Source organism: Eucalyptus grandis, chromosome 8 (assembly GCF_016545825.1).
Source record: "Eucalyptus grandis isolate ANBG69807.140 chromosome 8, ASM1654582v1, whole genome shotgun sequence".
In the NCBI taxonomy this organism is placed as follows: Eukaryota; Viridiplantae; Streptophyta; class Magnoliopsida; order Myrtales; family Myrtaceae; genus Eucalyptus; species Eucalyptus grandis.
The window spans coordinates 69,202,789-69,218,169 of NC_052619.1; the positions used below are offsets into that span (position 1 = coordinate 69,202,789).

At 41.1% G+C, this 15,381-nt stretch overlaps 2 protein-coding genes across 3 annotated transcripts; one reads left to right on the plus strand and one right to left on the minus strand.

The window, feature by feature from the left end:
* Positions 1–4,965: 4,965 nt before the first annotated feature.
* On the plus strand, positions 4,966–8,989 carry LOC104415815 (transcription factor TGA4). 2 transcript variants are annotated; one of them, XM_039301020.1, is made up of 9 exons: positions 4,966–5,363; positions 5,859–6,029; positions 6,139–6,213; positions 6,626–6,685; positions 6,768–6,845; positions 6,941–7,004; positions 7,412–7,683; positions 8,093–8,320; positions 8,425–8,989. In XM_039301020.1, the coding sequence occupies exons 2-9, from the start codon at positions 5,871–5,873 to the stop codon at positions 8,467–8,469; spliced, it is 981 nt and encodes a 326-aa protein (XP_039156954.1). In that variant the 5' UTR covers positions 4,966–5,363; positions 5,859–5,870; the 3' UTR covers positions 8,470–8,989. The 2 variants fall into 2 exon arrangements, with proteins under 2 accessions (XP_039156954.1, XP_010025492.2); XM_010027190.3 differs by having other exon boundaries at positions 4,968–5,363; positions 8,421–8,987.
* Positions 8,990–9,751: 762 nt separating this feature from the next.
* On the minus strand, positions 9,752–14,605 carry LOC104415816 (alanine--glyoxylate aminotransferase 2 homolog 1, mitochondrial). Its single transcript, XM_010027191.3, has 9 exons — positions 14,168–14,605; positions 13,162–13,392; positions 12,891–13,061; positions 12,440–12,583; positions 12,165–12,344; positions 11,554–11,779; positions 10,410–10,523; positions 10,220–10,306; positions 9,752–10,101 (listed from the first exon to the last, which is right to left on the minus strand). The coding sequence occupies exons 1-9, from the start codon at positions 14,405–14,407 to the stop codon at positions 10,058–10,060; spliced, it is 1,437 nt and encodes a 478-aa protein (XP_010025493.2). The 5' UTR covers positions 14,408–14,605; the 3' UTR covers positions 9,752–10,057.
* Between the last annotated feature and the right edge of the window lie 776 nt (positions 14,606–15,381).

Consider the following 15,381-nt stretch of genomic DNA (forward strand, 5'->3'; position numbering starts at 1 on the left):
AGAAAAAAACAACATTAATCCCTCAATTTGTATTAATAACTCCCAATTGGAGAGGAGATGTATCCACTAGACTAGAGAGGAGCAAGAAACAAAAGTAGAAAATTTAAAAAGCGATTGAAAAAGACAAGCGTGGCAACCTGTACTTTGTCGAGGCCACTGTTGTCCCTGGAGGATCCGAAAGGCCGTTGAGAAATGTTCTTGGTCTATGTACTTACAGGTTAGAGCAAGTACCATAGAGATCATTCTGTTTCTTTTTTAGCATTACGGGGGGCAGCGATTGAACAGTCGATGAGTGGAGAACTTTTCAATAGTGTGCTGCAAAGGGTGACCGAGCAAAAGGCAATCGCCCGGGGTCGATGCGCGACGCCGTCGGCTTCGCGGCCGACATTGTACCTTCGCAGCATATGAGAAACATCGAATCGAGGAACATGGTCGTGTACCTTCCTGGTCCAGGACGGCTTCGTTCGAGACGACGAGCTACATGTCCATCGCCGTACCAACTTTTTGGATGGAGAGAATCCAGAAGGGTCGCGGGAGTGTGGTTTTGGAGCGCGTGCAGGTGTGATTGGGGCCGGGTGATGACCGCACCGACTGAGAAACGCCCACCAATCGTCACCACCTTTGTGCCCTTTCCACTTTCCATTTCGTGACCTGTACTGCAGAGTTGATAGGACATTGGTGTTCTTCGATCCTACGATATTTCACTTCACATCCCTCGTGTGTATCGACGAGAGAGTGGCGGGCGAGCTCTAAACAAACAATATGTTTTGCTCGGACCGTGCATCCTGGCCATGCACATTCGAGGTGAATTGCCGACACTAATCGCCTCAAGAAGACCCGTGGTAACACGTGCATGGCCCTGGGGTTTCCAGGGGGCTTTGGATTTGCCCTTATGTTGGGGACATTATGGTAATGTTATTTACTAGGTTTCTGAAAGGACTGGAGAACAGTACGTGTGCGTGGTTGTGAAAACGACGGAGAAAAGTGCAGAGCCATCCATAGAGCACTTGGATGATTAAGATCCTCCCCTCGCCCTGCAACTTGCCCATCCACGGCCTCGTCCCTTGATTCCTTCCACCCAGCTTTCTACATCAATCACCACTATTCAGCACTGAATCCCCCACCCCTTCCCAATTTGGGGATGCTGATGCGATGATCGAGTCGGATCCTTACTAAACCCATCAATCGAGTAAGTCGGATTGAAAATACTCCGACTCAATTTAACATATTCAACCTATTTACATGTAATACGAATCCAATAATGCATACCACATCTCACTAAAATAATTCCATTTTTAACTCATATTTCTAGTCAATACCCAACAGTGACCATCGATTGCCACTATCCAACGGTGAATTGCCCACTACCAACCCCAATTTGGAGATACTAACACAAGAATCGACCCATCGTCACCAAACCCGTCAAGCAATGAGTCGAGTTGGATTTAGATCGAGTCGAAAATTGTCTGACCTAAATTGATTTGAATAACCCGTTTTGACTCATTTTCATCTAGTGACCTATATCTGCAAAACACCTCAATATTTAACTCAATTTAGAAAAATTCATACCCGAAATAAAGTGAGAGCACGAAATAAATGAGCTCGAGATCAAGTGAAGGTAAGAGAAAGTGAAGTGAGAGTTATAAAAATAAGTTGGATCTAAATAAGTTGTAAATCCATGTAATATTCATTTTTTTTTCAATTTTTAGAATTCTAAGCCTATTTACTAAATATAGCTAAACCCATAAAACAATTCAATCCATTAAATATGGGTTAAAAAATCAATCTACAACCCACTTTGATAGATTTATGGCATGTTTGGTAAGCATTCCAACAGTGTCAGATTCTGATTTTTTGTTTCCGGGAGTAGTTTTGGAATAAAATTGTGTTCGAGAACAAATTTCTAATTTTTTCTTCCCGGAAGTAGGTTTGGAACATAATCAAAATATAAAAAAAAAAAAGTTAATTCTTGTTCCTGGAACAAATCTAAGAATCAAGCATTTTCTTCTTCTTCCCTTTTCTTCTTCTTCATTTACTGCCACCGCCGCGGTTGTCGTCTACCATTGTCCGCCGCCCACCACCGCCGGTCGCCGGCAATCGATCCGATGAGCTCACCAGTGGCTCACCAAGCCTGGGCGAGGTCCAACGAGCTCGCCAGAGGCAAACCCAATCCTGGCGAGGCCTACTTGGCCACCGGCAAAGCTCAACCGACGAAGGCTAGCCTCGCTGAGGGCCGGCGAGGCTCCAATGAGGTCACCGGCCACTTGAAGAAGAAGAGTATGAGAGAGAAAGGAAAAAAAAAAAAAAGTAAAAAAGATTATTTTAAAATTAAAAAAAAATGATTTAGAGTAGAAATTTTGAGCATGGTACCAAACACAATTTTATTTCAGAATCAGAAATTTTGGACAATTATCAAATAACTTGATATGCTTAGAAATTGTTCCCGAAAACAGAATAAAAAATAATCATTTTTTATCAGAAATTGTTCTCGGAAACAGAATCATTACCAAACACGTTATTAATCGCTAGGGTACACTTATTATGTCGGTCTATAAGAAATATAAGATTATGTGTAGTTCACTTAAGCCACGTGGCTCTTACAACATCTACTATCAAAGAAATAAATGTAGCTGTTGCATGGATAAGCATTCTCAACCGTTTACAGTGTGCCGTTCCACGGCTATAAAGAGAAATCCTATGCATACTAATTTTATTTTATTTATGTATATTTTTTATTTGTTTTTTTGGCCCAGACTCTGCGGAATAATTTGCTAGCTTCTTATCCGAAGGAAGCAAGGACAATTAGTCATTATTTTTTCCGGAATAATAGATAATTGACCGAATCATCAAATGAGGAGTCTTTTCTAGCCTCTCCAAACGCCAACGCGCATCAAGGCGCGTGCCGCCACTCGCAGGCCTCAAATTATTGGCACCAAAGCGGCGGGAACTTCACGCTCCTCCGTGGCGCGCGTGGATCACCCTCCGGGCCCACCTATGGCGTTTCCTTTTCCCTAGATTTCGGCGACAACCGTTGGATCAGCAGTAGGTTAGGTTCCTTCCTTGTACCGTGCAATACAGAGACAATGATTTTCACATAGCCCTAGGACGCGTGCACTTTCCTTGGAAAATATCTAAATTAAACATTATCAAGTTTTTCTTACAATACTGGCGAATTAATCATATTTTCATTTTCAGCACATTTTCCTTCACTTCCTTTTCATAGGGAAAATTTGAAATAAGGACCCAAAGTAAATCAATTTTCTCAAATAATAATCCGAAATAAATTTTGTGTCAAATAAAGATCTAAATGACACTCATTATCTCAAATAAGGACTCGTAGTGATTGAATCAATTTCAAATATCTCAAATAAGGACTCGTAGTGATTGAATCAATTTCAAATAAGGACCTGAACTTGCTAGTCAGCCAAATATTCTCCGACTATCAAGCATGTGACATTTCCGACGACCAGAGTTTGGGTAATTTTGTCCAAGAAAAAAATCTAGGGAAAATTAACAAATCCTAAAACTAAAACAAAATACCCTAGGTTTTTTACGGTCTCCCCATTCCTTGTACCCATCCTCTACGAAGTCAAAGACCAAAATTCTCCCTATTCCTTATACCCATCCTCCACAAAGTGAAGACCCAAATTTTCTGCTGGTTGAGGCACGAATTCAAAAACAAGAAAACTAGGTGCTTCTTTCTTTATTTGTGGAGACCCAAATTCTCCACCAGTCAAGCAAGGCGAGGAGTGACGAGAATCGAATCACGGCGATGGTTGGGCAACGATTTGGTTGAAGAGTGGTGAGGGAGAAGAAAAAAAAAAGGTAAACATCTAAATGAATAACCTAAACTTAATTAATTTAGAATTTTCCCTTTTTTCCAATCATAAATTTCTGAAAAAATTGCCCATATTTTAATTGTTGGAAAATGTCTACCGGCAAGCTAAGGTCCTTAATAGAGATTAACTTGATTACTTCAAGTCCTTATTTGACACGAAATTCACTTCGGATCCTTCTTTGAAACAATGGGTCTACTTCAGGTCATCAATTGACACAAAGTTCACTTTTGGTTCTTATTTGAGAAAATAGATTCACTTCATATCCTTATTTGGAATTTTCCCCTTTTCATATTATATATATACACACACACACACACACGGGAGCTATCTATGGAGTATAAATAGTTCATATGACGTGGTATAATCATTCGGTAATAGAACTCTCGCATAAAGCCTTAAAATTCAAAGTAAGCTGAGAAAATGACATAAATAGGCCCGAAGTTTGGTCCAACATATAATGTCATCCCTAAACTTTTTGATTTATTCAATTTGATCAATAAACTTTGGCTTGATTGGTAATATCATGATCTCCGAGTTTTGCTTCAATGTCCAATGCGGTTAATGAACTTTTAAATATATGTATATAATTTAGGGACTATATCGAGTATTTATTAATAGTTCAGGGCCATAATTTATAAATCACATTGCATGTCGGAGTAAAATTCAAAGACCATATTATAAAAGTTAAAAAGTCTTGGAACCACGCTACATGTGGCACCAAAGTTAATGAATTATGCACGCACGATTGCAGCGGCACTGTACATCTAGTGTACTTAATAATGCCGTCCTGATTGGGACGGAGGCGCAGGTTAAGGGGGAACCAAGGGGGGTGCGCACGATAGCGGTGTAGTGGAGCATGAGTGTATCTTTGACTCTGTAGCGCGCACACCATGTAAACGCGAACGCAATGACAAAAATCCGTCCAATAAAATAATGCAGAACCCTCAAGAAAAAAAAGAAGAAAGAAGAAGCAAAAGAAGAAAGAAAAAATTTATTATGTGGGAAAAAGTAGGAAAATAAAGAAGGATTTGTGCGTGTTGTGTGTGCGAAGTGTGATGGATATCAACAAACAGAGCGTTGATAATGATGATATATTATCTTAATGAAAGCAACAACGAGGGGGAGGGAGGAGGGGAGGAGGGAGGAGGAGGTGAGGAGGAAATGAAGGGAAAAGAGGGGGAGAGAAAAGGAATTCAGGCACGGCAACAACTGGAAAGGAACGGGGTTCAAAGGTTCTCTCTCTTTTAAGCAGTGAGTGAGGGGGTGCAAATTCTCATTCCAACCATGATTCTGTCTTGAGCTCGTGTGGGGTGAGGGAGAGGGAGACGTCTCCAGCTCGAGTCGTCATCTGGGTCCGCGTCTTCTCTTCCCTTCTTCCAATGGTTTGGTCCTAGGACAGAGAGAGAAAGAGAGAGATATACAAAAAGAGAGATACAGAGAGATAGAGGGAGAGGGAGAGGGAGACTCGTGGCGCTGTTTCGAGCTTTCTAGCTTGCGGAGGAGGAGGGCTGGTGTTGAGCGAAAGTAAGTATGGAATACAAACTGTTCGGGCTTCCGGGGTAGTTTGGTTTCTCTGTTTCTTGCGTCTCGAAAGATGTGTTGTTGTTTCGTGGAAGATGATGGAATCGCGGGTTTAAGTGAATATAGATCGTTCAAAAGTTCGTTAGTCGGTTGGTGATGTTCTATGGTTTATTGCAAGTCTGCTCTTAGATTCTGTCTCGATACTTTTTTGAGCTCTGTGCGTGCAGGCCTGCGTGTGTCAGGTTTGCGCTGTTTTTGGAGAATCCCAGTTTTCTAGACTACCATCATTGATGAGCACCAAAAACTCGAGTCCCTTTTGGATTTCCTTCTTGATCAGTCATAACTGCAGCATTATCATCACATCCTAAATTTCTTTCTTATCGTTCGTGAGCTGATCACCATGTTGATTTTGGTTTTTTCGATGTCTGAGTTCGCATTAAGTATGCCTGCTGGGGACTTATCGATTGGTTTTCTTTTTCCCTTCTCTTCCATTTGCAGCTTGGAGAGGTCATGAATTCGACAACCACTCAGTTTGTGTCCTCTAGAAGGATGGGGATGTATGACCCGATTCACCAAATTGGAATGTGGGACGAGAACTTCAAGCAGAATGGAAATCCTAATGCGCCGCCAGCTCTGATCATACCTATGCACGCGAATTTGGACAACCAGGTGCGCCTTCTCGCTTTTCCAATTTCGAATGAATCCGGTTGCTGTGATAGGTGCTGCTGGTTTTAAGCAGTGTGTCTGAATCAGCCTGTCTCGGTCTAATTTTGTCTAGTCGGAGGATACTTCTCATGGATCACAGGATACTGCTGGCAAGTATGAGCAAGAAACATCGAAACCTTATGATAAGGTATGAGTAATCTGGCGCCAAGCGCTTCTCTGTTCAAATCTTGCTCTTGTTGGACCCAAGTTATTCTATTGTAAGTGTGTCATCATCTACCTAGTGGCCAAAGTTCCGCTTGATCATTAGGGCACAGCTCCTGACTACTTATTTGAAGGCTCCTGCCTTTGTCTTCTATGTTTTGAGTCTCCTCTTGCATGTTGCAGTATATCCATGAAGTAAATCTTCCGTTTGCTGTTATTAATTCTTTGATTTGGTTTAGGAGCACCCTCATGATGGAGCTGCATATTTTGCTTCTTCTTTTTCCCCTAAACTTTTGCTTAATGTGGTTCATTTATCTTGATTCACCATCTACATACTCAAAACACAGTGCCTTAAGCGAAACTGTTCTTACATTTCAAGTTTACATCACGACAATTAGGTGCAAAGACGTCTTGCCCAAAACCGTGAGGCTGCGCGCAAAAGCCGTCTGCGGAAAAAGGTAACAGCAGTTGCAGTTGGTATTGCCATGCTGCTTTAGCCAATTGATTCGACCTGAATTTCCATCTGTGAATGTTCTATAGGCTTATGTTCAGCAGCTAGAAGCAAGTCGTTTGAAGCTTGTGCAGTTAGAACAAGAGGTTGACCGAGCTAGACAACAGGTAAGAGAGATTTTTATTTTTTTTCCCCTTTTTTCCCGTTTTGTTCTCTTTAATTCCTTGCACTGACCATGGAAGTCATAAATGCTCCAATACAGGGTGTGTACATGGCTTCAGGAGTAGATTCAGCTTATCCAGGATATGGTGGATGTTTAAATTCAGGTACTAAAGTTCTAGCTGCCTTAGTTGATACAGTTGAGACTGTTGGCTTCTTACTGTCATATATAGCTGCTGTATCTAATTTCGATAATCAGTCAATCTTGTTACACTCATTAATCGTGAATTTGAATGCTTGCAAAACTGTTAAATGCTATGGCTTTCTACTTAGGACTTGTCTTCTTCTTATTTTCTCTTAAATAAAAAAGGCCGCCAATGTCTTGGAAGTGGCTCACCAATTCTTGATTAAGCTCACTTGCATAAATAAAAAGTTTCTTGAAGATCTCCATGGGATCTGCTCGACATTTTTTGGCATGCTCAGTGAATCCAGCATAACTCTATATGAGCGCCCGTATGCAGCTGGATGCTCTTTTCCTGTTTCTCTGACACCATCCATGCTCGGATTGCTGTAGGAATCGTTGCATTTGAGATGGAGTACGGGCACTGGATTGATGAACAGAATAGACAAATATGTGAGCTGAGGGCTGCTTTGAATGATCATAGAACTGACGTAGAGCTTCGCATCCTCGTGGAAAGTGGCATGAACCACTATTTGGAACTTTTTCGCATGAAAGCGGTTGCCTCAAAGGCCGATGTTTTCTATGTGATGTCCGGAATGTGGAGGACATCGTCGGAGCGATTCTTCCTGTGGATCGGGGGATTTCGTCCTTCAGAACTTCTTAAGGTAATACAGGGTTCAATTTGAACAAGAAATCTTGTTTTACATTGCACACAAGTCTGGAAATTGTCTAAGACTCCCTAGTAACTCTGTCTTGACCTCGTAGATATAGCTAATTACTAAATGCTATTGAGAAGCACAACATTTCCCAACCTTCTTAATTCATTTCTTTTTTCTCAACAAAAAATTGATGGTCTTTACTTGTGGGACTGTGGATGATCATGGTGTTGTGCATCTCGTTTCTTACAGTACCGGATCTTGATTAGCGTCGCATGTTGGGAGTGGTACATGTGCATCCTCCAAAATGACAGACCTACTGTGTAGACAAAATATTCAAAGACGATCTTCAACTGAATTTCTGTCTCGCATGTTATTTTTGCCAGTATTTCTTACTAGAAAATCGTTCCAATTCCAGGTTCTCATGCCTCAGCTCGACCCCTTGTCAGACCAACAATGGGCGTTTGTTTCCAACCTCAGGCAAGCTTGTCAACAGGCTGAAGATGCCCTAAAGCAAGGTCTGGATAAGCTCCAGCTCAACCTGGCCGAGGCTGTGGCCAGTGGTCATCTCGGCGAAGGGAATTACATCCCGCAGGTGGCTACTGCTTTGGAGAAATTGGAAGCTCTGGTCAGTTTTGTGAATCAGGTACTTTAGTACATGACTATGGTTAATATGTACTTCAAATTTTTTGTTGATTTGGACAAGGAAACACATGAAATTGAATGAACTTTCTGTGTTCAATTAGGCAGACCATCTACGACAGGAGACGCTGCTGCAGATGTCCAACCACCTAACAACACGGCAAGCCGCTCGGGGCCTGCTAGCCTTGGGGGAGTACTTCCAACGCCTCCGAGCTTTAAGTACCCTTTGGGCTACACGTCCCCGCGAACCCGCTTAAATTCACTTGGTCAAGTCGACATGGATATTTACAGGATGAAATCTCTCGTGGAGCCATAATAAGTGGGCCAAAGGTGCTGTTTTGCATGTCAGCTGTAGACATCGTGTAGAAAGTTGCTACTGCCGATAATTTTTTTCTAGGCGGCGTCTGAAAGATGAAGATGTGAATACCAACATTTATCTTGGAGTCGTAATCTCTTTTACCCTCTTTCGGGCGTGCTGCAGTTAATGTATCGGGTAGTTCTTGAGTTAGGTTTACGACGATTGCTTGGTGAACCGGGTTTACTGTACTCGATAAGTTTGACAGAACACAGTTGTGTATAGATGAGTTGTGCTGTGTATTTTGCGCTGCTTATTGATCTCTCTGTAAATAACAGATGCTCATCTTGGAATCACTAGACAGTTGATTCATGAACCCGAGTTATTTTGATTTCGACATGTTTGACATGACATAGTTGCGTAGAGATGAATTGTGCATGTACGCTATGGCCCCTAGTTTATCTAACTGTAAATTGCACCGGGGCATTCGATAAACGTAATGCACGTGTTCAAGTCCGTCGTGCATGCAGATTGTAAATTTTTGGCCATCTTTATCGCCAGATTTGCAAAAATTGAGTTTTAATTATCAGAAATATGGCGCAAGGAAGATATAGTAGAAAGAAATGACACCCCATGTCTACATCTAGACCCATTTTCAAACCCGGTCACAATACCCAACGCATGGGGATTACTTTTTCTTAAATGAAAGGGATAAGATATGCTAATAAGGAAGCATATAAAATCAAGTACGGAAAAGCAAGATTTGGCGAAAAGATTATGTGAATGCGACCCAAATGAAATTTGGGAAGGCAAAAGAAGATGCACAAGCTCTATCGGTCCTAAGATATAGCCTCAAAACAGCAGCCGATCCTGTCCTTGAACTTGTACCGTCTGACTAATATTTTACTCTGGAAGTCAGAGCGACTGCTTGAAGGATCAGTAACTTCAACCAGGGAGGGCTCATAGGCAGGACGATGTTACATGATGCTTTCATTCCCCCAGTCTCGTTCTTTGATAGGAGGCTTGATGGGTTCATTTATGATTTACTAGTAAATTCGTTTCTAGTCATGTTGATGGATTGAGAACAAAATGATTCCCTTATGAGCATAATTATTGATAATTGAAAGATGCCATTCAATATAATGGTAGCAGAAACGAAATATCTTCATCAAGTTTATTACTTAAGAACCTCAAAGATAACATAAGATAGAATTGCTTCCCCTCTCTCAAGCATAGCTACATAATAATTACAGTTAAGGCTGAAAGCATGAGCAAATGGATCGACAGACAGGCTTGAATGTTCTTGAAATTAACATTGCAGGATTAGGATTGAGCAGAAACAGGAAAAACGGGCAGCATCAGAAGCAGAGCTACAGCTGAGATTGTTTCTTCACTGATGGATCGGCGGAACTAAGGCCATCTCGGCTTGTGGACCATTCCAACAGCTCACAGTTTGGAGAGGGCATAATCAAAAGCATCGACGAGGAAATCTGAAATTCACCAAAACGCAAGTACACCTTGACAATTATAGAACTGACAGAGCACAACTTCAATACTAATTGATAAACATCATCACCAATTGTTTTTCTAGGGAAAATAAAAAGATACCCGCATCGTCTTTGTTAAAGCACATCGGTGGCTTTATCCTGAAGACATTTCCATGCAAACCGCCTTTACCAACCAGTACACCAAGCTCTTGAATCAGGAATTAGCAAAACGAAGAAAAAGGATTAGTCCAATGGGGAAAAGTCCACAGAATTCCAACTAAATTTGGGAGGGGGATATCACGGTTTGATACCTCTAAGTTTCTCAAATAGGACTGCGGTTTCTGCTTTAGCAGGCGTCTTCTCTTTTCTGTCCGTGACAAGCTCAATGCCCAGCATTAAGCCCCTGCCTCTGACATCTCCAATGACTGTAAAGAAATGTTCCGGCATAATTATCATGTCCGACAAGCAACTACGCTTACTCAACCCATGTTGCAGCTATATAAAATCTTAGTTTTCCTTTTAGATTGACAATCAGATAAATTTTGCATATTGATTTCAACAGTCTCCTTTGCCACCAGATTTAGGAAAAGTTGTACTACAATGCTTGGAAAAATTTAAAAACTATAATCATATCTAAGTACACTAAAAATTCAGTAGACTGCACACACCAATCAAATAATTGTTGATTAGGCATATGCCACTCTCAAAGGTTGAAGGGAATACCAAGTTCCAAAAATAGGATTAGCAATCTATCCAAAGAAGTAAAGCACAGGGAACAGCTCCAACATTTATTCAAAGAGACTCAGACCCAGTGTAATAATTATTTTTTAGTATCCACTCCTCACTTTTCATCGCAATCGCAAATATTACATTGCAAGCACCCTCTCCCTCTCCTCCTTCCTTTCCCTCTCTTTACATTTTCCAAACGCTCCAAAAGGTGCACTGGAGCTAGCCTCTGAGACATATCCTACCAACATCCTCCAAATCCTATAAATGAGGAATCTAATCTCTTAGATAAACCGAGTTTCCTACCCAACATGACAGGGTCAAAAGACTCCAAAGTATCACCTTTCTTACGAATTAGGCCAAGACACAACAATCAACAGCTCAAAGGTATCACTACATATATCATCATAATCACCATACTTTCTATCAAAATTTAAAATGAAATAAAATAATAAAATAAAAAGAATTTAAATACATTGTCATTAAACTGTTATGAGAACACATGAGCTTAGCTTCTCTAGGTTCTTGATGTGCCCATCAGAACCGATATGATTTTAGAATAGTGATATCATCACCAGGTAAGGGGTAGAAAGTTCAAGCATCTGGTTCGGAATTATGTAGCAAGCAAGTTTTAGGAAAGTACAGTTAGCTTAAAATATAACAAACACATGCTTTTGCAAGTTAATGGACCAGGGAAAATCTTCCAAAGCAAATTAGAAGATCACTTACTATCATATCTCTCCTGAAGATCCCTAAAACGAGCAGTCAAGTGGGAGCCAATATCCGCACAATGTTCTTGGCGTTTCTCCTTATCTAGAACTCTAAGCACTGCATGTCCACCAGCAGAGCAGACTGGATTACCACCAAAAGTGTTGAACTGAATTTTCTGTGCCATTACGCTTGCAATCTCTGGTGTTGTTACCACTGCTCCTAATGGCAAACCATTGCCAATTCCCTGGCAAATGCAATTCAAGAGTACAAAAACAACAATGAGATGACTGGCTGCACATGAACTTCAATACTTAAAAGTATCCTGATGTACACTTTATTAATGACGTGTAACATTTTTGCTTCCGACAGCAGAGGCCTCAAGCACAGTTATTATCCTTAGCAAATCTGTACTTTCAGTTTTTATAAAATTCAGAAAGTACACTACATTCACAAATCTGTAAAATTTTCTACACAAAACTTACATTTTCTTCATGTTCAAAGCACATTTACCACTTCTTCGTGAAGAAACCACAAAATCTTACTAATCTTTTCTCGCATAGAAAATGGAAATGCATGGTTATGGAAGGATCAACCAGAAAAGTCGAAAATAACTAAGAGACTATGCAGACCTTTGCCATGGTGACTATGTCTGGAATGACACCCTGCTTTTCAAATCCCCAATAATGGCTCCCAGTGCGACCGAATCCAGTTTGCACTTCATCTGCTATGCAAAGACCACCTGCCTTGCGTACCATGTCATACACCAGTTTTAGGTAACCAGGGGCCAATTCCACAGCTCCCCCAACTCCCTGAAGAGGCAATTTCATTGTAAAATAAATCTAAGTCCAGGAGCAGTTGCATTGATGAGAGGTTAGGAGTACAACGTGAAACTTTTCATGCTGACCTGAATGGTTTCAGCTATAAAACCAGCAACTTTTCCTGAGGTACCATAATCGATATGATCTTGCACATCTTTTGCATAAAGGCTGGCATCAGAGCCAAAGATTCCATGATATGGATCTGGATTCACAACATGATGAATTTCTCCCTGCAAAGCAAGAAATTGTATTTTGACTAGATAAGAGAAGATCACTAAAGTAAGAACCCAAGTGATAATTGCTACTGTCAAAGCCAAGTTTTCTACAGTATCATTTTGGCGGCTGGGGTCCAGTTGCTCCTAAAGAAGGCATGCTGATGACCACCTGATCACAATCATTCCATATCTTGCTTTTTGAGAAGCAAACAAGCATTTAAAATATCCAGATTTATTATGACTAGTTTATTCATTTACAGTCCTTTGTTGACAAAAATAAACTAAAGTGAGTATCAAGACAAGGAATTCATGATGTTCAAACCTGTGGTATTGAGTACTTCCATGTGTTTAGTGCCGTAAGGCCTATTGTTCCAGAACTGCCACCGTGGTATGCATTTCTCAGGGAGATCATTTCAAGATTACCACTATATAGTCGAGCCATCAGCATTGCCAGTTCATTTGCTTCTGAACCAGAGTTCACAACATATACAACCTGTATCATAATAACATTCAAGGCAAAAGAATTAATTAATCCGGGATCATTAAAATCAAGATCCAAGAACAGAATTTGCATGCCATGCAAAGAAATGAACCTTTAGGTTCCCAGGCATTTTGGATGCTAATGCCTCAGCAAAATCGGCAATTGCATGGTGCAAATATATGGTTGTGGCATGCTGCAGAAGCTTGCTTTGCTCCACAATAGCATTCAAAACTTCAGGATGGCAATGTCCACAAGATACAGTCACAATCCCAGCAAAAGCATCAAGATAGCGCTTGCCATTCTCATCAAACAGATACTGCATTTTCCCTTCAACGATATTAAGCTGTACAAACAGTAATAGTTATTTGAAAGAAATTGTGAAGGCCTGGATCTTAAGCAGCACATTGGAGAATCACATCTTGTTACGCACCCGCACACACAGAGCAATGAACAAGAGGGGGTCCAAAAGTCTCGCTTTTTGCCAACCACAGTTGAAAAATCCATGTGACAAAACACATAACCACGAATTCGGCGATAGAGTAGATAAATTTTCCAGCCACGCCAATCAGAGACTGAATTAGCATTTGATCGATTATCTTGGACACAACCCACGTCGATCACTGTCATGCATATCAAACTCAACTAAAAGAATTTCTTCAAACTGCGGTGCACCACGCTTTTGCTTTTCAACAACTTCTTGGCCTCAGAACCCAGAAGTTTATCAATAGGCAAAATCTCTCTGTGCCAAGAAAGTCTTTTTTGGCCAGCCATCTGTTAGGAAAAGAAAATGAACAAAGCAAAATCATCTCTTTTTTTCCCCTACGTTAGTACCCATCAAACAGATGGTTTCCTATATGGAAGAGCAGAAAATGGTCAGCTCTGCCAATTAAAGAGCAGATGATTAGCTCACAAGTTTTTTTTTTTTTTTTTTTTTGTCGATTCACTGACAAAGTTTTTAAAAAAAAAAAAAAAAAAAACCCGCAAAATCGAGCCACTTCCAAGCAGAAGACCAGGCAAGCAATCTAAATCCATACAACAACAAAAAGAAAAACGCCGCATGTATCCGAGGCAAAAGCAAAGATTACAGACTTTGCATGCACAAAGGCATGACAACTTACGGGCTTTTGGTAGTAGTAGAACAGAGAAGGCCCCAAGAACTTCTTGCGCTTCTCAAGAACCTCATCGCCCGAAGGCCCTTTGTACGGCTTCGGCACATAATCGAACCTCGGTATCTGAGGTGGAGAATCAGCCGCAGAAGACGCCGACGAAGGGGCCGTCGAGAAAAAAGCGAACCCATTTCGCCGGACAAGACGGCGGTGCTGGTCACGGGCTCTCAGAATGCCGCTCCGCCACGCCATTTCCACGCCCTCCGCTGATCAAGAACGGTCAAAGAAGAGACCAGAGAGGCAAGAGAGCAAGAGGGTGTGCCAAAGTTCCGACCTTGGAGCGAACGGGCAGAAGCGAACAAGCGCCAACAGCGAGTGAATCAGCAGTGGTGGTGGCGAAGTTGGCTTTGGTGGGTCTTTGAAAATTCAGGGTGGTGATGATGATGATGATGATGAGTCTTGATCTTGATTGATCACTGCAATCTAATCTCTGCATTATTCGCGCGTGTGATTTTCCTTTCTTTTTGTCTTTTTGGGTCCCCTCTCTTGAAAGGAATCTCAGCTGCTCGGTGACGTGGGATTTGCCAATTTTTTAAGGTCAGCACTTTTGGATTATGGTGAGGGGGAGGGAATGGGTGAGGATCAAGAAGTTTGGCTGACGAGGGACTGACAAGGAGACTCAAATCTCTAGATGCCTAATGATGATCTACTAATTATGCTTACTGTGATATGGAAACTAGCGAAAAAGCCAAACGGTAAAATCAAAATAGATTCATTGTAACACGTTTAGGACTTGTTTGTTTGGATTTTGTTTCTGTTCTCCGAACACAATTTTTGTTCTCATTCTAAAAAAAAAACGCGTTTATTTACACTTTTATTCTCAAAAATAAAAAATAAAAATTTGGAAATAAAAACAAAACAAGAAAACTTGTTTCCCGAAAATACTTTTGAGAAACAATTTTCCTCTCTCTTATTTTTTTTTTCTTCTTTTTCTTTTCTTCTTTTTTTCTTTGGCAACTGTCAACTAGCCGTCGAGGGCCGGCAACCTCACCGGAGCATTGCCGACCCTAGGCGAGCTGGGCGAGCTTGCCCAATTCCAGTGAGGCCGCCGACCCTCGTCTGCGGGTCACCGACCATGGTCGAGATCGACGACCGGCCAAAAGGGAGAAAAAATAAAATAAAAATATTAAAAAATTAAAAGAAACAAAAAAATTATATAAGTTTAC